General features: G+C 37.4%; 1 protein-coding gene across 11 annotated transcripts in view; it reads right to left on the reverse strand.

Annotated features, from left to right (window-relative positions):
• UBE3A (ubiquitin protein ligase E3A) overlaps nucleotides 1-26,300 on the reverse strand; it is a 97,057-nt gene that overhangs the window by 41,233 nt on the left and 29,524 nt on the right. For 3 of the 11 annotated variants that reach the window (XM_070358152.1, XM_070358148.1, XM_070358144.1), the window contains exons 2-5: nucleotides 22,229-22,292; nucleotides 19,579-19,698; nucleotides 17,821-17,891; nucleotides 16,267-16,311 (exon numbers count right to left, since the gene is read on the reverse strand). The exons of 1 other annotated variant lie outside the window; for it this stretch is intronic. Coding sequence is in view for 4 of the 10 variants with exons in the window: in XM_070358144.1 (XP_070214245.1) it covers nucleotides 16,267-16,268 (2 nt within the window). In the remaining 6 variants the exon portion in view is untranslated. Of the gene's footprint in view, nucleotides 1-16,266; nucleotides 16,312-17,820; nucleotides 17,971-19,578; nucleotides 19,699-22,228; nucleotides 22,293-26,300 lie in introns of all 11 variants that reach the window. 7 more of the 11 variants (XR_011461617.1, XM_070358149.1, XM_070358143.1 and 4 more) reach the window with 3 other exon arrangements.

Below are 26,300 nucleotides of genomic sequence, written 5' to 3' on the forward strand. Positions count from 1 at the left end.
ACTTACGGGATAGAATATCATCAAGCTGACCAACACATGCACTGGGGAATACCAGCTAGAGAAGAGAGAATGAAGCAAGCTAAATGAAAAACTAATAGCCAAATGCTTCCCAAATCTGAGGAAGAAAACGGACATCTAATTTTAAGAGGCTCAAAGGACTCCAATTAGGATGAAGAGTCGGACACGACTGAGCGACTTCACTTTCACTTTTCACTTTCATGCATTGGAGAAGGAAATGGCAACCCACTCCAGTGTTCTTGCCTGGAGAATCCCAGAGACAGGGGAGCCTGATGGGTTGCCATCTATGGGGTCGCACAGAGTCGGACACAACTGAAGCGACTTAGCAGCAGCAGCAAAGAGGCACATAGTAAGATGCAAAATAAAAAATAAAGAATCCTGAAAGCAACCAAACAGAAACAACTGGTCACACACAAGGAAGCTATCATAAGACTATAAATAGACTTATCAGCAGAAATCTTTGCAGGCCAGAAAGGAGTAGGATGACATATTCACAGTGCTGGAGATAAGTAACTTCCAACTAAAAACACTATTATTTGGCAAAACTGACTTTAAATGCAAAGGAGATATAAAGACCTTGTAGCATAAAAAAAAAGCTGAGCTAGTTCATCCCCATTAAACCTGCCTTACAAGAAATGCAAAAGGATACACAATAAAACAGCATCTAAAAATATAAAGCCTTCTGGTAAAGGTAAATTTATAGACAAACATAGAATCCTGTAATACTGTAATGGTGATGAGTATATCACTTTATATTCAGGTAGAGTTAAAACAGAGCAACATTAAAAAAAAAAAAACTCAACTATAAGGACTTCTCTGGCAGTCCAGTGGTTAGGAAACCACCTGACAAGACAGAGGACACAGATTCAACCATGGTTAGGAAACTAAGATTCCAGCTGTTGCCAAGCAACTAAGTTCTTGTGCCGTCACTACTAAGCCCACGCATCACAACTAGAGAGTCCATGAACCACAACAAAAGATCCAACACGATGCAACAAACATTCTGAGTGCTGTAGCTAGCACTTGACACAGTCAAATAAATAAATAAGTATTTTTTTAAAACTCAGCTATATGTTAATGGATAGGAAATACAAAAAGGTGTGATTTATGTCATAACAAAAAGGAAAAACATATCAAGTTTTTGTATCCAACTGAAATAATTATTTGTTTAAAATACATCACTACTACTGAAAGATGTTATGTAATCACCGTGATGAACACAATGGTAAACACCAGCTTCCCCAGTGACTCAGTGGTAAAGAAGCTGCCTGTAATAGCAGCCACAGGAAACACAGGTTCAATCCCTGGGTGGGGAAGATCCCCTGGAGAAGGGAATGGCTACCCACTCCAGTATTCTTGCCTGGAAAATTCCATGCACAGAGGAGCCTGGCAGGCTACAGTCCATGGGGTCACAAAGAGTCAGACAGAATCAAAATGACTTAGCACACAAACACAAAGAAAATACTTATAAAAGACGCACAAAGAAAGGAATCAAAGCATGTCACTATAAGAAAAAAAAACACAAAGGAAGACATCTCACAGGAAAAAAGGGAAAAAATAATTATACGATATACAAAAAACAATTAGCATGATGGCAATAATAAATTCTTTCTTTCCTATCAGTACTTTAAATATTAATGAATTAAACTACTAATCAAAAGATACAGAACAGCTAAATGGGTTACTAAGTTTAAAAAAAAAAAAAAAAAAACACCCCAACCGTAGGGAAGAGAGTAAATTAGCCAAGACAGCATGTTCAGGCTCTCTTGCCCCAAGGTTTGTAAACAGTGAGTGCGCGGCAGCTGAGATCACTGATCGCACTATGCATGAGTGTCACGAGGCACTGCTTGGTCACAGGCTACTTTGTGCTGTTGGCACTTGTAAGCTCCACCTAGAAAGCGGCAGCATTACTGCTGCGTCACGGCTGTGCCCGTAGGACCAGCCACAAGAGGAGAGTATAGCAGTTCTGCTGCTACGGCTGCTGTGCCAGCCAGACAAGAATAAAGAATAAATGGGTCCGCAATTCCTATGGCTCCTTGAGTTTTCTTCCAGCTTCCCCACTTGTGCCTGGTCTACCATGGGTTCAATAAGCAGTGTGCACAGTGAGATACAATGACAACTGGCGTCAAGAACACTATCAGCAAGACACCAACTAAATGCTGTATACAAAAGAGTTACTTTACAGATACAAGGACATACATACACAAGTTGAAAGTGAAATAAAGAAAAAACATACTATGCAAGTGATAACTGAAAGAAGGCAGATAATATATGAGAAAATAAAGACGTATAAGTTAAAAACTGTCATTAAGAAACAACGGACATAACATGTAATTTTAAAAAAATGATCAATTCACCAGAAAGATACAACTAAAAATATATACGCAGAGCACTGAAATAAATTAAGGAAACATTGACTGATGGAAGGAAGAAACAGTAACAATTATAGTAGGACATTTTAGTACCTCACTTTCCATATATATATTTATATATATCTACCTGACAAAATCATTTGGGAGACAAAGGACTTGAACACTATAATAGAACAAATGGACCTAACAATCAAATAAAAGATGTTGCACAAAACAACAGCAGAACCTCCAATTCCTCAATTGCACATGAGACGTTTTCCAGGAAAGAGCACATGCCACGCCACAAAACAATCTTAGCAAAATTTCAGAAAACGGTGATCATACTGTGTCCTTCCCAACTGCAACAGAATGAAATAAAAAATCACAATTAAAAGGAAAACTTGAAACTAGCCACTATGGAAATTAAACAACATAGTCTGAACAACCAATGGGTCAAAGAAGAAATCAGAAAAAAAAAAAAAATTACAGAATACCTTGAAAGAAACAACTATGAAATACAGCATACCAAAATGTATGGGACGAAGCAGAAGCATGGGAACTTCAGAGTGGTAAACACCCACATTAAAAAAGAGAAAAGACTTCAAATCAACAACCTAATTTTAGACCTCAAGTAACCAAAAAAACAAACTAATTCAAAGTTAGAAGGACAACAATGAAGATTACAAAGAAATGAAATAGAGCACAGACGAAGAGAAAAACTAACCAATGACAGTTGTTCGGGGGGAATTTCAAGAAAATCATCAAATCATTTGCTAAACCAAGAAAAAACTCAAATTTTCAAAATCAGATGAAAGAAGATAAATTATGATGATGCCACAAAAACAGAAAACATCTTTAGAGACCACTAACAACAAGATACACCAATGAGCTGAATAACCTTAAAAGAAAATGAGTATATATTTCTACAAAAGTCCAGAACAAGATAGTTTCACTGGAGAATTCTACCAAAGATTTAAAGAATTAACACCAATCCTTCTCAAACTCGTCCCCAAAAATGAAGAGAAGGATACCCTTCCAAATTTACCTATGAGACCAGCATAATCCTGATGCCAAAATGAGAGACATATGAGACAAGAAAAATACACACCAATAACCCTGATGAATACGGATGCTGCTGCTGCTAAGTCGCTTCAGTCGTGTCCAACTCTGTGCGACCCCATAGATGGCAGCACACCAGGCTCCCCCGTCCCTGGGATTCTCCAGGCAAGAACACTGGAGTGGGTTGCCATTTCCTTCTCCAACGCATGAAAGTGAAAAGTGAAAATGAAGTTGTTCAGTCTTGTCTGACTCTTCACGACCCCATGGACTGCAGCCTACCAGGCTCCTCAGTCCATGGGATTTTCCAGGCAAGAGTACTGGACTGGGGTGCCACTGCAAAAATCAATAAATTACTAGGAAGTAAAATCTGACACTTTCAAGTTATACACCACCACCAGGTGGGATATATTCCTGGAATGTTAAGGATGTTTCATCGTATGAACATCAGTCAATGTCATATACCAAACTGCCAAAATGAAGGACAAAAATAACATGATCATCTCAACTGATGCAGAAAAAGCATTTGACAAACACCCTTTCATAACAAAAAGTCAAACTAGACACAAAAGGAATTACCTCAACATAATAAGGGCCATATAAAAAGTCCACAGTCAGTATCATGCCCAATGGTGAAAAACTGACAGTTTTCCCTCTAAGATCACCAACAAGGCAAGGATGCCTGCTCTCATCATTTGTTTTCAACACAGGATTCCTGGCAATCCTAGTCAGTGCATTCAGGTAAGTAAAACCAAAGAAAGTATCCAAATAGGAAAGGAAGAAACAAAATTATCTCTGCCCACAGGAAACCATAAAGATCGCGCGCACACACACATGCACACACACACACACAAACTGTTAGAACTAATAAATGAATTTGGTAAAGTTGCAGGATGCAAAAATCAGTTTTGTTTCTATGAACTAACAATGAACAACTTGAAAAGGAAATTAAGAGAATATTCCCCTCCATACCAGCATCAAAAATAAAATTCTTATGGACAGACTTACTGAAGGAGGCCAAAGACTAGTACACTGAAAATGACAATACACTGCTGAAAGAAACTAAAGACACAAACAAGTATCCTGTGTTCATCAACTGCAAAACTGAAGTGCTATTAAAAGGTCCATACTACCCAAAGAAATCTAAAGATTCAATTCAATCCCTAACAAAATCCCAATGATATTTTCTCAGAAATGGGAAAAAACAATCCTAAAATTCATATGGAATCTCAAAGTATGCCAAGTAGCAAAAATAATCTTGAGAAAGAAAACAATGCCAGAGGCTTCCAATTCCTGATTTCAAAACATCTTTACAAAGCTACAGTAACCACAACAGCATGGTACTGGTATAAAGACAAGACATACAAACCAATGGAACATAACAGAGAATCCAGAAATAAACCCTTAAAACCTAACAGTCAAATGATCTTCAACAAAGGTACCAAAGGTATACAATGTGGAAAGAACAGTCTCTTCAAGTGGTGCTGGGAAAACTGAATATCCCCACACGAAGAATGAAGCTGGACCCTTAGTTTATACAATACAATATACAAGTTAGCTAAAAATGGATCAACCTAAATATACAAGCTGAAACTACAAAACTCCTAGAAGAAAACATAAGGGAATGGTTAAAGGACATGAGATTTGGACAATGAATTCTTTGGTATGACACCAAAAGTACAGGCAACAGAGGCAAAAATAGCCAAATGGGGCTATATCAAACTTAAAACTACATATCAAATTTATGTAACCTTGCTAAGAAATGTAGGTCTTTTGGAATTTACTGACTATGGGCTTTCAGGACACTGTTTTCCTGACTTCCTTTCTCTCTGGCTGTTCTTCAGATGCTTCCCTTCCTCTAGAAATGCTTATACTCCCCAGGGACAAGCCATTAGACATTTTCTCTTTTGTATTTCTCTTTGGAGATTTTCATCTTTCAAGGCTTTAGCAATACCTGATTACTTCCAAATGTCTTCTTCAGTATATTTCAAACTCTGCCTGAGAAAACAGAACTATTATTTCAGATCTTATGGCTATTTTTTATGGGCTCTTTCTTCAGGGAACTGTTTAAGGGGTGGGGGGTAGAAGGAACCCAGAAGATTTTTAACATCACAGGGACTCAGGAGGTATGGCAATATAAAAAGAGGCAATTTAGCCAAGATGAATTGCAAAGGATGACTGGGGAACAGATGACAAAGAGGGTAGGAAGACTGTTTCAGATAAGAGAGAAATGAGTGAGTGAAGGCAGAAGAGTCTGAGAACAAGGTCTTAAGACCACTGGATGCAGTTCAGTAGCATAAAGTTCAAGAAGGACTCAAAGACTAAGCAAAGGCAGGGAGAGGCCAGATTATGGGAGAATTTTTAAGACATGATAAGGAATTCAGATTTTAGCCAGCAGAGGAGTAATCTAACAAAGGTCAGTAACTTTCTTCCCATAAAAATATATATATACTTCATCTGGCAAGAAGTTTCAGAATATTCACACACTTTTCATAAACCACTAGATAACAACATCTGCAGCAGGAGTCATTAAAGGGTTTTAAGTAAGTCAATGACTAAGTCAAATCTGCCTTTATGATAATTCCATGTTGTAAACTGGGACCAAAATTGGCAAAACTGGAGGCAGGCAATCTAGTTGGGTAATGACTACTATTAGAGACCAGACAAAGAGTGAAGAAGTAGCAGGAAAGAAAAGGAAACTGATGGAAGAAACATTTAAAAGATGTATATGCAGAGGTAATGAATAGAAAAAGCTGAATACATAGGTTTTCTGGGATGGGCACCTGAGTAAAAGGTACTGTTACGAGCTTAAATAACAAAAACAATAAAAATTCATTAACATAGTGAGTGGTTTTTGCCCACTATGGCCTTTAATCCTCACAAAGTATTCTAGGAGAAGGACTGTAAACTATTCCCACTAACAATTCTTAAAATCTTTTAAGGACATGTACAATATAATAAAACGCAAATTCACACTGATCCCAAAAACTGCTTCGCTGGAGTACTTCAACAAAATAACAGGGCTGTGCTCACTCTGCCTTCTGAGAAGACTCAGTCAGAGGCATTCATCCCTACTATGAACCAGAAGCATATCTCCTTCTATTTAAAGATTCAGCTTAGTATCATTTCAGGATCATGACTGCTGCTCCCACAGTAACCTGTACCTATTTTCAGTACACTTTATAATAAGTGCCTATTAATTACATGGTAAGCTCCCTGAGACACACGATCTGACCATTTATCTACAGTTACGTTCTCAGAACCCAGCAAATTTCAGAAACTCAGTGAGGATTCTTCATTTCCTCTCCTGATACTGTCTAGAAAGCAGTGTCAATTAACTATTTTTTTCTAGTACTTAACCACGAAGGGAGGCAGATACCTCCCAGTTCCTTAGGCATATCAGAGGCACACAAAGGTGCATGCAAAGGCTCAATCTGGACAGCAAGAACATGGTGTCAGAACCCAGGAGGGAATCCTGGAAACAGAAGAGCCACCTTTATTTTGTATCTTTTACTTCAGAATGTACTTCAAGACATTATTTAATCCAAAAATATTTTTAAACACATATAAGTATATTTAATTCAGAGTTGTATATAAATATTTTCTTCCACTCCACAGACAAAAGAGCATCTAAGCTACATCTCAACTTCTGATTTCTGGTTCCACAAGCTAGAAAGTAATTACTCCAATCCAGTAACAAAAAGATGAAGAGATGAAAGGACTCCACAACTCTTCTTGGATTCCTAAATGACGGAGGAGCGTAACGCCAAATGTCCCTAATACTGAGAGACAGGCAAATACAGGGAGTCATAGTTTACTGAAGCAGAGATCCACAAGTAGGAACCTGTGACAGGACAGAAAAACCTTAACTGTAATTGACAAACTCCTAGAAGCTCGGCCTTAAGAAAATCTGGACTTAAAAACTCCATAGAGGGAGGGGCCAGTCTTAGGGGAGCCCCCAGAATTTTTATGAGAATTACCCCAAGGAGCTTGAGCAGGTTCTCAGAGCCAGTACTGAGGAAACTCCTCTCATGCTTCTAGCAGGGGGGGCAGAGAAAGGAACCATTTCAAGATATACCAGTGCCCTCTTGAGAGTCCCTGGGACTGCAAGGAGATCCAACCAGTCCATTCTAAACAAGATCGGTCCTGGGTGTTCTTTGGAAGGAATGATGTTAAACCTGAAACTCCAGTATTTTGGCCACCTCATGCGAAGAGTTGACTCACTGGAAAAGACTCTGATGCTGGGAGGGATTGGGGGCAGGAGGAGAAGGGGACGACGGAGGATGAGATGGCTGGATGGCATCACCAACTCGATGGACGTGGATTTGAGTTGGTGATGGACAGGGAGGCCTGGCGTGCTGCAATTCACGGGGTCGCACAGAGTCGGACACGACTGAGTGACTGAACTGAACTGAACTGAAGTGAAGTGCCCTCTCTTCTTATCAAGGCCTGTCCTCAGGCAAAAATACTTTATCCTGATGGGATATTATCAAATGCTTTCTTTCCGCTTACATCTTACTATCACATTACTGATGGCCTATTACAGCAATTCCGTTTACCTGGGAAATCATGCCAGCTATCAAGAAAAAATTACAAGGCATACTAAAAGGCAAAAAACACTATTTGCAACCACAGAGCAAGCTTAAGAATTAGAAATGGCAGAGATGTTGGAACTATCATACCAGGAATTTAAACTAACTAAGAGCTAGTTAATATATAATTTACTAAGCTTTAATGAATAAAGCAGGGCGTCTCTGGTGGCTCAGACGGTAAAGAATCTGCCTGCAATGCAGAATACGCAGCTTCAATCCCTGAGTGGGGAAGATCCCCTGGAGAAGGGAACAGCAATCCACTCCAGTGTTCTTGCCTGGAGAATTACATGGACAGGGGCCTGGCAGGCTACAATTCATGGGAGTCGCAAAGAATTGGACCCAACTGATTGACTGACTGACACACAAGTTGGATTATCACAGGACTGCAGGCTTGGTAATTCACCATATCAGTAAGACTAAAAAGGAAAAACCATATGATCTTTTCAGTGAATAAGGTAGACAGCATGTAAATGTAAGCAGAGATGGATATCCTAAGAAATAACCAAAACAAACAAACCTAGAGATCAAAAACACTGTAACAGAATTTTTAAATGTCTTTTGAGGGCTTAATAGTAGACTGGAAACAATTAAGAAAAGAATCTCTGAACTTAGATATTATCATCAGAATCTTTGAAAATTGAAAAGCAAGGAGAACAAAGACTAACAATTGTGGGACACTATAAAAAGTGTAACACACACATAATGGGAATACTAGAAAAAGAAGAAAGGACCATCAGAAATATCTGAAACAATCACTGAGAAATGTCCTTAAATTACTATCAGGTACCAAGCTATAGATCCAGGAAGCTCAAAAAACACCAACCAGGAGAAATTCCCGCTCTAAAACCCTACACTTAGTGATATCATTTTCAAACTACAGATAATCAAAGATAAAGAAAAAAAATCTGAAAGAAGCCAGAGGAGGAAAATTCCTTACCTACAAAATATCAAACATAGGAATTACATCTGACTTTTCCTCAGAAACCATGAAAGGAGAGTGAAATGAAATACATTAAGTACTAAGGGGGATGGGGGCAATGGAGAAAGAAAAAAATACCAACCTAGAATTCTATACCCTGTGAAATTCTTCTTTAAGAGTGAGGCAGAAATAAAGACTCTGACAAATAAAACTTCAGGGAATTTGTTGTCAGCACACCTGCCTTCCAAGAATGTTAGAAGAAATTCTCTAAAGAAAAGGAAAATGATACAGATTGGAACCTCAAATTTACATAAAGGATGAGTACTGATAAAGAAATAAGTGAAAAGTATACAGATTGGGACCTCAGATTTACATAAAGAAGGACAAGCACTGATAAATAAGTGAAAAGTAAAAGAAAACCTTTTATTTTTCTTAATCTTAACTAATCTAAGACATACAAGTTGTTTAAAATAATATCAACTATGTACTTGGTTTATGATACTTATGTGTACATATGTGTGTGTGTATCTACTCATGTATGTGTATACGTTGTTGTTGTTTAGTCACAAAGTTGTATCTGACCCTTTTGCAACCCCATGGACTGAAGTATGCCAGGATCCTCTGTCCATGGGATTTCCCAGGCAAGAATACTGGAAGGGGTTGCCATTTCCTTCTCTAGGGCATCTTCCTGACTAAGGGATCGAACCTATGTCTTCTGCACTGAAAGGTGGATTCTTCACCACTGATTGTCAGAGTGGATCAAAAAACAAGACCCAATTATGCATTATCTGTACTTTATATATAAAGACACATATAAATTAAATAGGAAAAATATATACCATGCTAACAATAATCAAAAGAAAGCAAGAGCAGCTATATTAATTTCAGCCAGAGCAGACTCCAAAGAAAAGGTATCAGGGTCACACCTCCTAGAATAAAGAATAATGGAAATGAAAACAAAAATAAACAAATGGGACCTAATTTAAAGTTTTGGCACAGCAAAGGAAACCACAAACAAGATGAAAAGACAACCTTCAGAACAGGAGAAAATAACTGCAAATGAAATAACTGACAAAGGATTAATCTCCAAAATATACAAGCAGTTCATGTAGCTCAATAGCAGAAAAACAAATAACCCAAATCAAAAAATGCGCAGATCTAAATAGACACTTTTCCAAAGAAGGTGAACAGATGGCCAATAAACACATGAAAAAATGTTCAACATCACTCATTATCTAGAGTAATGCAAATCAAAACTACAAGGAGGTTATCACCTCACAGCGGTTGGAATGGCCATCTTCAAACAATCAACGCTGGAGAGGCTGTGGAGAAAAGGGAACACTTGCACAATTAGTAGGAATGTAAATTGATACAGCTACTATGAAGAATAGGATTTCTTAATAAACTAGGAATAAAACTACCATATGATTCAGCAACCCCACTACTGCACATATACCCTGAGAAAACCGTAATTAAAAAAGATACATGTACGCCAATGTTCATTCCAACAGCATTTATAATAGGTAGTACACGGAAGAAACCTAGATGTCCGTGTTATCAACAGATGAATGGATAAAGAAGTTGTGGTACATATACAACAGAATACTACTCAAATATAAAAAGGAACGAATTTTAGTCAGTTATAGTGAAGTGGATGAACCTAGAACCTGTTATACAGAGTAAAGTCATTAAGAGAAAGTCAAATATATATTAAGTCATTAAGAGAAAAACAAATATATATTAAAGCATATATATGAAATCTAGAAATATGTTATTAATGAACCTATTTGCAGGGCAGGAATGGAGATGCAGATCTGTGGACACAGCAGGGGGGAGAGGGCAGGACAAACAGAGTAGCACTGAAACATACATACTGCCACATGTAAAAGAGAGCTAGTGGGAAGCTGCTGTGTAACACAGCGAGCTCAACTCCGCGCTGCTCTGTGACAACTCAGAGGGGTGGGATGGGGTGGGACTGGGGAGGTTCAAGAGGGAGGGGACTCACATATACTTAACCACTGATTCACCTTGTATGGCAGAAACCAATACAACAATGTAAACCAGTTATCTTCCAATTAAAAATAAAACAAAGTAAGTTATCAGGGCTAAAAGGGGGCATTACACAAGGAGAAATGGGTCAGTTTTCCATGATAATATCGCAATCCTTAATGTGTATGCACCGCACAACAGAGCATCAAATAACTTCAGGCAAAAAACGATAGAACTACAAAGAAAACTAGAGCAATCTACTACTATAGTCAGAGACTTCAATACCTATCTATCAGGAATGGGCAGATGGAGCAGGCAGAAAATCATTAAGGGCACAGATGGACTCAAGAGCACCATCAATCAACTGACATCTCTTGAATATTTCATCCAACAACAGCAGATTACACATTCTTCTCAAACTCACATGGAACAGACCACATTCTGGGCCAAAAAACACACCATAACACATTTAAAGAACATTAGACTTCCATCCTGGTATTAAATGAGCCAGACAATAAAGAAATTAATATGAAACCAGTCAAATGATATTAAATCCCATGAAGATAAATACAGCATGGGAAAAGGAATAGGGAAGACAGAACATGATCATTCTTTGAAGAAAGTTGGTCAAGGAAGGACTCTCTGATAAGGATCATTTGAGAGCTATAAAGCAAAGGAGAAAGGAAGCCATGTGGTTATCAGAGAGAAGGATCACAGAAAACAGGCACACATCTTAAGAACACCAAATCAGTAAGGGCAAGAGCATTAAGCAAGTGAGGATAAAAATGGGCAAAAGAAAATACAAAGGTCACAAAAGTGAAAGGAAGCACAGAGCCTTGTAGATCCTTGGACTTTACTCTGAGGGAGAGACCTCTGAAAAGTTTTGAGCATAAGTAACAGGGTTTAATAACTTCAATCTTTGATCCAATAACAATTAGCTATTTCAATTTACATTATGGTTGGTATACTATGTGCTGAGTTGCTCAGTGGTGTCCAACTCTTTGTGACTCCATGGACTAGAGCCTGCCAGGCTCCTCTGTCCATGGGGATTCTCCAGACAAGAATACTGGAGTGGGTTGTCATGCCCTCCTCCAGGGGATCCTCCCAACTCAGGTCTCCTGTATTACAGGCAGATTTTTTACTGTCTGAGCCTCCAGGGAAGCCCAAGAATACTGGAGTGGGTAGCCAATCCCTTTTCCAGGGGAACTTCCTGACCCAGGAAATCAAACCAGGGTCTCCTGAATTGAAGGTGGATTCTTTACCAGCTGAGCTACCAGGGAAGCCCTATGAAGAAATCTTATCTATAGATAATAGATAATAATGGCCTGAGGACTATGGCCTGAGGACTAAGACCTTGGTCATGCCAACATTTAGAAAAAAAAATAGCACTTGCAAATACTGAACCATAAATCACTTGATACACTTACCCTTGGTTCCCTTTACAGTCTTAATTATATACCTAAAAACATAGCCGAAGTGTTAGAGATAAGGTTGCGGAGTAACTACCAAAGACAAGAAATGTGAAATTACTAAAACTGCTTTGAAATCATTAAGAAAATTAAAGAGTCTAAATTAGTATGTAAAAAAAGACTACTATATGGTATGTAGAATTTAAACAAAATCCAAGTATATTATATAACTGAATAAAAAGATCTGGGTTATTGTGTCAGTTCTATTTCGAGGCTAAACTATAAATTAGCATGCAGCTGTTAAAAACTGTTTTTTCTGTGCTCTAGGAAATGGGTGACACTAAGAATTTCTAAAACCATGCATATTCTTTAATTTTATATAATTATTTAAAATGTACTCGAGGTGTTCCCTAAAGGATATCAAATGCAAATATATCTCAAAGTGGTAAAAAGAATCACGCTTTAATAAATATAAGATGTTGCCATTAATAAAACACACTAGTTAATTCTTAGATAAAAACAAGAATCCTTCATCGCCTATTTTGTAAATCAAGACACATAAGCTTAAGGTAGAAGAAATCTTACTAAACTACTGCCTAGTTATGGTTTCTACAGTTATAGAAATTTGAGAAACTGTGGCAGACATGAAAACTTAGAACTATAGTCTCACCATTACAGCCAGAAGCTTAGAAATCTTTGTTAGTTCTAATTTCCAGTTACTCCACCTTACAATGGGCAACAGCAATGATACCTTGCTAAACTCAACCAGAACTTAACACCAGAGTCTCATCTGGAACCTCATGATAAACATCCTACCGCACCTCACATTCTTGCCATACTACAAAACACAAGCCTCATCTTTCCTTTTCATTCTTTACTCTTGATGCATCCATCTAACCTCTTCCATCAAGATCGCGAGAAACACATTCATATCTTCAATTGCTTTATATAATGTTTTCTCAATCTTTTAGCTTTCACTGAAACCTAACTTGCCCCCAAATGCATTTCTTATAATTCTTTTAAGTGACGTTTCCACAGACAACTCAAGTCCCTAAATGTACTGTTATCCTTCTTATTCACTGTATTAAAAACAATGCCCATCCCCCATTTGAAAGAAAAAAAAAAAGCACAACACAAACACAACTTATACTTAGAAACTTTCTGGTAAATTGCACTCATATACTAAAGCCTCTATTTTGCCCCAGTTATATCACTGGCATTGTGACTTCAATGCCTGTATGCATGATCTATCCCAACCCTCAAGCCCCCAAAATACTTGACTTTCTTAACTTGAGGGTCCCTCATCTCCTCTCAGTTTCAGCCAATCACTACCTTAGGCTCTGATCATCATCATCTATGCTTGTAAGAGTTTCACTTAAACTGAAACTATCTTTGACCCATCATGCGTTCTATAACCAACCCAACATCTTCATCTGGCACCACAACCTTTCCAACAGATGACATGTAAATTCAACTACTCCAATGTTAACACTCTACACACATGCCACTCCCATCTGTTCTAATAGCCAATGGTGAAATACCATGCATCTTTTTCTGGCTACTACAGAAAAGTCGTCTAACTGCAAGTATGGATAAGTTAATCTTAGCTGGGTACCCTGTTAGCATGAGACTCTCAATATCTGGTCCACTTCACCCATTTTCCCCAAGAACTTTCCAAGTTTTCAGTCTTTTCAAATCCCCTAACCAAACTCTTGAGTTCTACAAAAACTACTTTAAAATGTTTCTTAAAAAGTTACATGGTCAAAAAACTATAAAGAGAAATACCTGTGCTCCCATTAGGATGGCTTATAGTGAAGGAAAAAAAAAAAATTACAAATGTTGAGAATGTATGGAATTATAACCTTTGTGCATTATGTGGTCAAACTGTTAAAGTGGTACAGCCACTCTAGAAAACAGTATGAAGGCTCCTTGTGCAAAAAATTAAAAATAGGACTATCATATGATCCAGCAATCTGACTTCTGGGAATATACCCAAAGAAATAAAAGCAGGGTCTCGAAGAGGTATTCTTACACTGCAGCATTATTCACAATAGCTAAAACAAAAGCAACCGGTGTCCATCAGCAGATACATGGATAAACGAAATGTTACATACATACAACAGATTATTCAGTTCCTAAAAGGGAAGAAAATTCTGACATACACTACAACATGGATGAACCCTGATATCATGCTATGTAAGTAAAATAAGCCAATCACAAAAAGACAAATACTGTGGGCACTCAGAGTATACGAGGTATTGTTGTCCAAATCAAAGAAAGTAGAATGGTGATTGCCAGGGTCTGGGGAGAAGAGTGAATGGGGAGTGATTTTTTTTAACTGACGACAGTTTCAGTTTTGCAAGATGAAAAGAGTTACAGAGATGATGGTGGCAATCATTGCACAACAATATAGATGTAACTAATTACCACTAAATTGGACATTTTATAATGTGTATTTTACCACACAAAAAAATTTTAAGTTACATGGACACATATGTTTGAAAAATACATTTTATAATCCCTTCTTGGAGATGCACAATGTATATCATTCTAAAGGATTTTTTACAATTTTCAGGAAAGAAATCTGCTGTTTAAGTCTATATGTCCCAAGCTTAATCAACAATGAAACCACTTCTTCCATAAGCACACAGTGTTGTAGCTGACCTAATTTACTAAGAAAATTGACAGTTTAGGCACAGTGGCTTTGACTTCCCCATTCTTACCTACCAATACATTTAATATTACATATTCATCCTTGGAGAAGAAAATGGCAACCCACTCCAGTGTTCTTGCCTGGAGAATCCCAGGGATAGAGGAGCCTGGTGGGCTGCTGTCTATGGGGTCACGCAGAGTCAGAGACAACTGAACTGACTCAGCAGCAGCAGCAGCAGCACCAGCACTCATCCTTACCTCCCTCTTCTACATTCATACGGGTCTTTGCTCTTATTCAAGAGAAATCCCTATACCTATATTTTTCATTCCAACCTTTATTACCTTAAAGCCCTGCTTCAATAATCACCATCTCTAGTTATTTTAAACTTCTTATATTTTCACAACTAATCACTGAAGTCTTAACTACTTCACTTTCTAAATACTTTTCTTTAAAGCAGAAAAGTTTATCTTGAATTCCTAATATACTACTGCCCTTATTTAGGCTTTCATTGACTAAATTTTGGTCTTCCTACCATATGATTTCTCTTCAATCCTGTTTCCTTGCCAGCAAAGTTACTAAAAATATATATATCTAACAAGGTTACCCTACTTAGCAAATTCTTTACTGACTCCCAAATACCTATGAGAGACAGGCCAAGGCCGTTCCCAAAGCATGCAAGCACCTAGTCCTTTTTATCCAGTCTCATCTCCTTTAACTTTCCACCTTTCGGTTAGCCTATAATCTAAAAATCCTCAACTGCCTACTGCTTCTTACGTTTACTATGTGGCTTTGTAAGTGCTCGTGTTTCTGCCTAGCATGTGCTAGCTAACTCCCAGTCTCACTTCAAGACTTAACTTAGCCTTCCCTGATCACCCCTGTTTTCTGCCATGTGGATTAGGTCCCTATTGCATCAAGGTACCTGAGTACACTGGTACTTCTTTATGTTCATGTTCCATCCTGGGATCCTTCTACCACCATAAATGAATTGATGTGCTTCCAGGTCTTTCACACTAACAGACTAAAACTTCTAGGGGAGCAAAAATATGTAAGAATCCAGGGGTATGCAATTATCTGTCTAGAAGTAGAAATCTAGTAATATGTTACCAAGATTTAGAGGTATTTATTTGGTAGGGAAAATGAGACATGTGTATTCCTATCTTCCAATTTACTTTCTAAAGTATTACTCTCTTTAACTGGAAATTGTTTTCAAAAAATGTGATACCATTTAAAGCAATCTAGAGCAACTTAGACACCACAGCCTCAACCAAGTTACACTTACATTCGGCTAGCTTCAATGTCGTCAGATTGAGGTTCTCCTGATGATCTGTAAAATGCAATTGAGAAAAGTTAAGCAAAATATTCCATATTTCAAAAAAGGAGCAAACATTTTATTTTGGAAGACAAATTTGAAACCAAGATTTAATGGGTTAACAATTTTAAAAGTTCAACATGAGAAAAAAGTGATCCGATCAGATTGCCATACAACACATTTATCATAAGGGCTAGACTAATAAAAACTCAGTTCATTTTTTTAAGGAAAGGAAACTAAACACTATTTAGGTACCAACATACAAACCAATGTAACAAATCATAATTATTTACAAAGTCAAATATTTATAATAAAAACATACAACTATGAAACCGTCTACAGCCAAATATCAGTTATTCACAATATCAAAGGTATGCACTGGTATTCGTGATCCCAAACTTTAGATAAAGTATCAGCAAACTACTGCCTGGGATGACAAACTAAGGCCTGGGTCAGCCGCCTATTTTTATAAGCTTGTTCTGGCACAGAGGCATGCTCATTCATTTACATACTGTCTATGGCTGCTTTTATACCACAAGAGCAGAGCTGAGAAACTTACAGACACGTGGCCCACAAAGCCTAAAATATTTATTACCTGGCCCTTTAAAAAAAAAGTCTGCCAATCTCTGCTGTAGATAATACAAATTTAAACCTAATAGCCTCATGAATTTTGAGACACTGAAGTCTGATTTACCATTCTGATCAAGATTACCTTATTTCAACGAAAGTAGCTTTCCCTGAAAATACACTGGCAGCATGTGTACCTGTCAATTTTATTCCAGGGCATTAAAAATCTTGCTGTGGATAACAATGAATGACTTCAGCTATAAACAGTTGCCAGTTTTTTTCTACTTTTTCAATATACTGCTGCTATTTTAAGTAGAAATATTCAAAATTCTAAGACAGTAAGAAATCTTTTATTTTCATTCTGGGGCATGAACCAATTCTGCCTACCCTACCCAACATGTTAAAAAAAATAAATTCCTATTACTCTATTCACTTTTATAACCAGCATCAGTCAACATATATTAAGGTGAATCAGCATAAAACTGATTTCAACACTTTAAATTCACAGAATAGGTAAAATATTTTTTAGAGGTCAAAAGCTAAATTTTCAAACTGATATTACAAGGACTTGATTTGTAATTTTATCACTGACTTGAGACTTCAAATTCCAAACAACTTTTAACAAAAGAATCTTAAACTCAGAGCCACCAGAAAAGAAAAAATCTGTTTCCCGTATTTCTCAGTTTTAAAAAACTCACTTCTTTATCATTTTCAAAATTATCCCTCATTGCAGTGGTCCAAGGGAAAGAATGCAAAAAAATGCAGGAGTCCAGCAGCTCAAATATTTATTTTAGATCTTCTTTGCAGTATATTCACATTTTCAATTATGCACAAAATGATATCAGAACTAAAACCTGGGGCATGCTGGAGGTGGCAGTGACTTGGCAGTGACACAAATGCAAAAATTTCACTCCACCCTCTCCCCCAGGGAGCAAACAAATCACCTTTGTGACACACCTGGTTTCCACCAGCCTTGTGGGTAAGTACCCCAAGATTGCTTCCAAACTTGTATCTCTCAGACAGAAGAGCTAAAAAGTGATGATAACCCCATGTACCAGCTGACTCATTTTTGAAAGTGCGACCGACCCTCCAGCATCAGATGTCATACTGTAAGGAGGCAGAGCAGGCTTGCAAAACAAAAAATAAACCTGCTGGCTCTAAGGGAAGAGAGGCAGATTAGAAGCTTTTAAACACGTAGGCGGCAAAATTTTCAAAATTAACAGGGAAAGAGAGAGGGGGAAAAACTGAGGACACATTGACAGGGAAATTAAACTACTACTGCAAAAAGGTAAGATGCAAGCAAGAGGGAACATAACTCCAAGTCTCAGAAGTACAATTTGCAATTATTGTAAAGTTTTGAGATTCTGAAATGGAATAGAGATTAAATACATCAAATGGTATCTACATTCTAATTTCCAAAGTCTGTTCCCTAAACAACAGAATACGTAAACATCAGCATCATTTAATATTAACATATATTAATGTAACTACCAAAACCACTTTAAAGTCAAACCAAGTAATTTAAACCAATTCAAGAAGAAGAAAAGAATAATATAAATTGACGATTATTACCTTAAAACAATCTACCCTAAGACTCTTAAACATAGTGCATTTGTTTTTCACTCAAAACGGAAATTGTTTTTTAATCAAGAAAAAGGTTATGAATAAACACTGAACTAAAAGAAGCACTTTTTATCTTATAGTGAGTAATAAGTAATAGTACCTGCCTGTATAAATTTCTAGTCATTCTGCTTATTGTATTCTGTCTGTAACATTCTAAATAATTTACCAAAGAGTATCCTAAAGTTAGGATCCAAACACTCAAAATTTTAAAGTACGTAAGATCTGGGGGGAGAACAGATATATGCTATTTGCTATTCACCTGAAACTCCCATCACATTGTTAACTGGCTATACCCAAATACAAAATAAGTTTAAAGTTTGGGGGAAAAAAATTCCAAAACTCCAATAAATAAATAAAATACCTAAGATCTAACAATAGCTTCCAAGCTTTAATTTAGCTCCTGAAGAGTCTTTATTCTTTACTGTCAAATGCTGGGAAGTAAGGATCTGGTTGTTCAGCTGCTCAGTCGTGTCCAACTCTTTGCAACCCCGTGGACTGTATGCAGCACACCAGGCTTCCCTGTCCATCATCTCCTGGAGCTTGCTCAAGCTCATATCCATTCAGTCAGCCGTAATTTTACCAAATTGAGGACACAAATCAAACGAAAAAAACCCCAAAAGTACTGACTCAGGTTAACCTAAAGTTTGTCAGAAAAACAAATCAGAAGAGAGATTTTTATGAGGTGCAGCTTCTCTGGACTGCAAGGCCCTCCTTTAACTTCCACTGTAACTCTCTGGGACAGAACAGTATACCAGTGTTATTAAAACTCTCACCACATGAAAAGCATATTTTAAAATGTATATTAAGACTTTTTTCATAGTTTTTTTTTTTAATCTTCATAATAAAATCTTTATTTAAAAACTTGGAAATTTTTAGAAATACTTTCCTATTTATTCATACAGATAAGTCTGGGGAAAAGGCAGAAAGTATTTTAGGAAGGAGATTAAACGGAGAAGCGGGTCAACTCGTAGGTCCACTATTCTTAGCAGTCAGTATCCCTGTCAACTATACATTTTCTTTCTTCTTTTTTTTAACAGCATGTATTTTACAATGGCAGCCTTTTAAAGGCTGTAAAATAACATTCAAAATTACCTTTTACAAGCTGTGGCCATTCGGTGACATCAGGGTGATCACAGCTTTGAGTCACTGATTAAAAACAGGTTGTCACACCAGTCTAGCTGCTAACTTGATCTGAGCGTAGGTTTAATAACTCTAATAAATTAAACAAATCTTTAGTTAGAACACTTTATAAACTCAATTCATTGTTCAAAAAAAAAAAATTTTCACAGGTTCAAATTAGGTGCCAATGTAACATTCATCAGAAGAATAATTATAGAAATGCTTTCAAGGACTATTTTCCAGCATTTTTTTCTTAAATTATTTCTTCACTTGAGAAAACATGACAATAATCTTGTACTTTTATGAAGTGTCACAGTTTACAAAAGCACTTTGGTCAACAGTATCTTAAATCTCAAAACAACTATGGCTCTAACCTATACCAAGTAGGTACGATAGAAAGAATTTTAAAAAAACAGAAAAACAAAGCAGCCTTAGAGTGATTAATTGACTTGCCCAAGATTTTAGTATTAGTGTTGAAGCCAGGCCTAGGACTAAAACATAGGTATATTGACTTCCTAACCAGAATTAGTATTTTGTGATTTTGTTTAGTTTTGCTCTAGAGCCTCATGATTTAAATATATGTAAGTAAGCAAAGATTTAAAATATAAATTGAGAATCCACAATTATAATAGTTTAAATGGGACTAATAGTAACAGTTTTCCAGGTAGTCAAATGCTTAATGAAATAGTTATACACAAACACACACACACACACACACACACTCTCAAGTCTATTCCTACTTATTCCACAGGATAATATAACAGTAGCAAAAACTCCTTGGGTATTTCATGAATATCATATTCTCCTTATCAGTCATAAATCCACTAACATTCAGTTTCATGACAGAGAATGGCGAAATACAAAATCATTTTTTTCTCCCTCAACCTAGTATCCTCTGATCCCCTTACTTGGCCTTAGCTGAACTGTCCTGATTATCATGGTTCATGATTTATCAGGCATCCTACTCACACTGCAGTACTGGCAAAGATACACATCGGGAATATCCCAGAATCAAGAGTTCATGCCCTGCAACTAGTTTTTCCTCCGGATGATTTCGCTATCAAACTATATATCCAAGCCAAATCTGAAAAGCTATCTAAGGAAAGATGAGAAAATTAGGAGACAGAAACAAAAGACCCTTGACATTTATAAAATAGGAAGCTATCTGAGAATACTAAGGGATGAAACATCAATGCTTGAACCCATAACTCTGCAGCCTATGAACTTGGGCTTCAAATTCAGATAAGGGTAAGAGTTGGCCAAAGAATACATAAATAACTTTCGCGGACTCCAATACAGACATACTTCATTTTATTGCGCTTCACAAATAATGTGTGTCGTCTTTGACAAACTGAAGGTTTGTGGCAGCCTGCCTCTAGCAAGTCTACAGGTGCCATCTTTCCAACAGCATTGGCTCACTTCATGTCTCTGTGTCACATTTTCGTTAATTCTTGCAATATTTCACATTTTTTCCTCATTATTATATTTGCCACAGTGATTTATGATCAGTAACTTTTGATATTACTATAACAACTTGCGGAAGGCTCAGATGATGTTTAGCACTTTTTTTAATCAACAAAGTATTTTTTAATTAAGATATGTACACTATTTTTTAGACATAATGTTATGGTACACTTAATATACTATAGTAAGCATCTGTCAATATAACCTTCATAGGCATCAGAAACCCAGAAACTTCACATGATTAGCTTTATTTGCCTTACTGCAGTAGTCTAGAACTAAACCTGAAATACCTCTGAGGTATGCCTAAATATGTGGGATTTATAATCCCTGGAAGATATCAGATTTCCTAGATTTTCCTATCATGTTACATGCTTCCTAATAACAACCTAGAAGATTCTTGAGGTCATTTGGAAAAGAGGTAATGCGCCCCCTGAAACGAATAGTATTTCCTCTGGTCTTCATAAGACTAATAGTGTATGTGGATTTAAAAGATCCAAGTCTAACTTTCCAACCTGTAAAACATAAAAATGAAGAAGTCAAAATACCTTTTAATTGATTAACTGAGATGAATTAATTCATTAAAGAGCTACATGTTCTGTGAAAAATACTGAGGCAAGTTTTCTCTTCTAGACTTACTTTTTCATAGTCTAGTGCTCAACAGAGCAAACAGCTCCCAGAGTCAGTATGGATACAAGGCCTTGTTTGGTCCCTTACTCAATGGAAAATCTTGGGCAAGTTTCTTAACCTCTCCAAGACTGTTTCCCAATATACAGAACTAAGGTAACAGTAGTACCTATTTCAGAGGTCTGTCATGAGGATGAACAAACATGTATTTTGTTCAAAACAGTGCTTGACACATAGAAAAAGCCCAATAAATGGAAGCTATTATTAACTCATAGCCTAACAGCCAAACTTGCCCCCTCAATCTTCTTATGCAACTATTTTACCCCTCGTAGCACACTAACCTCTTCTAAATTTCTTTCCGAATCCCACTTGGAGCCCTCATACAGTCTACCTGGCAGCATAGTGATTTAGCACCTAGCAGCATAATCCTTTAAAAATGGCAGTTATCCAAATCTGCTGAATACATCACTATTCTAATCATGACATTAAGATATTCATGCAATTTTGACTTTCAAAAAATAAAACAGAAACATACCATATTTCGCCAAACTTCTGAGGAGCTGGTGAATTCTAAAATCAGGCTCTTACAGATTTTTAACCTAAAACATAAAACACCTCACTCAATTCTTTTTACACAGACAACTGAATAGACAACTTTCAAAGAAAAAAAATTGCTCTAAAATTACAGAACCAAACTCATTTGTAGTATCTGTGAATATTCAAAACATATCAAGAGACAAACGCCCCTAAGAGCTGCTGCCAGGATGTATGGACAGGTAGTTAGGCAGGCCCTGCGGCCTGAAGGCTTCCAGCGGGCAGAACCATGATGCCCATTTTCAGCCACAGAGCTTGCTGCTGCTGCTGCTGCTGCTGCTGCTGCTAAGTCGCTTCAGTCGTGTCCGACTCTGTGCGACCCCATAGACGGCAGCCTACCAGGCTTCCCCGTCCCTGGGATTCTCCAGGCAAGAACACTGGAGTGGGCTGCCATTTCCTTCTCCAATGCATGCAAGTGAGAAGTAAAAGTGAAGTTGCTCAGTCATGTCCGACTCTTAGCGACCCCATGGACTGCAGCCTACCAGGCTCCTCCGTCCATGGGATTTTCTAGGCAAAAGTACTGGAGTAGGGTGCTATTGCCTTCTCCGGCCACAGAGCTTACTGATCTCCATTTCCTTACTCCTCTCTCTCTCCAACAGGGCTGAAAATACATGACAACTATTTAAGTACGTGTCTTGAATTCCTTCAGATACCTATAGCAGTTAAGCTTTTAACTAAATTATATATGGTGAGCACCTGCTATGTTAGGTACATATAGGAGCATCTGCCCCGCTACCTCCCAGAGTAGCAGCTTGGGAGTGTCCTGTCAGTCTTAGGTGTCAGGTTGTTGCATTAGTGAAAATATTTTTAAAGTATGTAAGACAATGTTGCCTGGAGCATAATAGGGCCTCAGTGTACGGTAGCAATTATTATTCCTTAAATCAAACATTTAACCTATCAAAACTTCTCTTATCAAAAAACAAATTTTGAAGCCTTTAAGCTTTAGCATGGATCCAAATAATCACTGTAAATTCTTATCTCATTTGTACACAATCAGAGCACGTCTCAGTTGAACAGAACTGAAGTTTTTTTTTTTAATATATTTCCTTTTACTACATATGAAGAAACCAAGTTCCCCACCAAGTCAGGAAACCCACCCAGCATCCTAAAGGTTGTTGTCAGAAAATGAATATACTGCATATAATTGGAGAAGGAAATGGCAACCCACTCCAGTGTTCTTGCCTGGAGAATCCCAGGGACAGAGGAGCCTGGTGGGCTACAGTCCATGGGGTCGCACAGAGTCGGACACCACTGAAGTGACTTAGCAGCAGCAGCATATAATTACTGTTTTTAAAATTAATCAAATGTTAAGATCTTAACAGAGTCTCAAACTCTCTTCTATAATACACAGAGTCTCAAACTCTCTTCTATAATACAATCACCTGAGGAATCTGTAAAAAAAAAATGCATACTTACTTGATCTCAACCTCCAGAGACTGTGATTCAGTACATAAAATGGGGATATAGAGATCTGTATTTTAAGCACACATTTCATGTGATATGTATACCCCAATTTGAGATACTTTGCCTTAGAAGATTAGGAACACATAATCATGGAAGAAATATACCACATCTATGAAGATATAGGATAAGTAACAGAAACTGTAAGCACCAAAAATGCTAGTTGCACTCTGCAAATTTAACTATTAGCACTCTTACACCGCACTTAGTGCCTTTATTTTCTTTATATTCAACAGAGGGCTCAGTATAAATCAAAGAATAAGAAATGCATCTAAAAATAAGAAATGTCAATGAGTCTATATCCACCTGTCCTACTATCATTTTCATTTATCCTTAAAACAGTCCATCGGCCTACCCTCACTTTTTCTCCCTCTACACAGGTGCATATTTATTATATGCATATTAATACATCTGTCATGTCTTTTATCTCCTCTCCAATAGCCTATTTCCTTCACCTCCTTATAATCATAGGACAAACTTAATTTCCAGACTACTTTTTCTATCACTTTTTCATTATGTCCACGTAGCAATCCTGTTCTCATTTATGCCATGTTTACAGTGTCTTAAATTTGTGGGAAAGCTACTTGTTGACAAACTCATTCAGCTTTGTACATTTGTAAATTTCTCAACAAGAGTGTTCCCAGTAACTTTCCTGCATAAATCTTCCTGCCTTTAGGTTCTCCTCATTTTAGTTCACTCTAGATTTAAATTCACTAAATTTTTAAATATTACTTTCTTATAGTACTTCCAACATAATTCCCTCAACTCCATTAACACTTTACAGTACCATTACCTTCCTTTAACCACCAGAAAGACCATTACCTCAGATGCTAACATACAAAACTTTTCACATACTCAAAGTTTTCTTATAAAAGTCATCATCATTCTCATATGGGCTACATCTTATGACCTCTTAATCCTACTTTTTCTCTGCAATATTTCACAATTCTAACCATTTCTCACCCCTCCTGGCTTCCATAATGCTGTACCTGTCAGTGTTCTACCTCTGACTGGAACTATGTCTTCTGCCAGTTCATTTTCCTACTCCCCAACCACAGCCTCTAAGTTTCCATCAGTAGCCCTTTTCTTAAGGTAAGAAAAGGGGCTATTTAATTTAGGTTATGGAGAAGGCAGTGGCACCCCACTCCAGTACTCTTGCCTGGAAAATCCCATGGACAGAGCCTGGTGGGCTGCAGTCCATGGGGTCACGAAGAGTCGGACACGACTGAGCAACTTCACTTTCACTTTTTACTTTCATGCATTGGAGAAGGAAATGGCAACCCACTCCAGTGTTCTTGCCTGGAGAATCCCAGGGACGGGGGAGCCTGGTGGGCTGCCGTCTATGGAGTCGCACAGAGTCGGACACGACTGAAGTGACTTAGCAGCAATTTAGGTTAAATTAATTTTCTGGACAAGGTCAGCACCTGTTCCTTCATCACCTCTCTATATACTTAAGATCCCTAACATCTTTTAAGATCCCTTACATCTTAAGAGCCCTTACAACTTTTAAGCCTTGATCTCTTGAGTCATAAGCCTGCTACTCTCAGTTACCAATGGTACACATGCACTTGGGATGTTCATTAGTATATAAAATCAAACTCAATTATTAAAAAAAAACTCACTCCATCTTGATGTGCCTACTCTTCCTACTCTTGTTGTCCTGCTAATTACAGGTTATAAGAAAAATGGTAAAAAAAAAAAAGTGAAAAACGAAAAAAATGGTGCCATTCTTCATTTCCCCCCTCGTTTTTATTTAGCCCAACCACTGTACAGTTTGATACTAAAGATCAAAGAATGTCTACTACCTAAAACTAATACAATGTTATATGGCAATTATAGCCCAAATTTTAAAATGTTTGAAGGTCTACAAGTGGATGAAGACATACTGATAAAGAAACTAGACATGCTCTTACACAGATATAAAGAATAGACTTTTGGACTCTGTGGGAGAAGGCGAGGGTGGGATGATTTTAGAGAATAGCACTGAAACATGTGTATTACCAAATGTGAAACAGATGACCAGTCCAAGTTCAATGCATGAAGTGGGGCACTCAAAGCCGGTGCCCTAGGAGGACCCTGAGGGATGAGATGGGGAGGGAGGTAGGAGGGGGTTCACGATGGGGGACAAATGTACACCCATGGCTGATTTGTCAATGTATGGCAAAAACCACTATGAATATTGTAAAGTAATTAGCCTCCAATTAAAATTTATTAATTTAAAAAATTAAAATAAATTCAAAATTCAGTCTATAAAGTTTTAGTGACCCCCCTCCCCAGAATTGGAAACTAGACTTGCTCTTATTCCCATGTAATAGGGGAAATGGGCACAAACAATAAAAACCACAATAAAGTAGGTAACTGCAACGCACAGTTAAGTGTTGTGAGGAAGAAACCACAATACAAGTGCACAAATAGAGTATTCTGACTTAAGTCTGGGAAAAAAGTAAAGATATTCTTTATAAAGTAACATATAAAGTGAGCACTGAGGCATGAATAATGTTTATCCCAGACATATTAAGAAAAACCAGGGGAAGTAATGATACCACTACCAG

Source organism: Bos mutus, chromosome 21 (assembly GCF_027580195.1).
Source record: "Bos mutus isolate GX-2022 chromosome 21, NWIPB_WYAK_1.1, whole genome shotgun sequence".
Taxonomy (NCBI): domain Eukaryota; kingdom Metazoa; phylum Chordata; class Mammalia; order Artiodactyla; family Bovidae; genus Bos; species Bos mutus.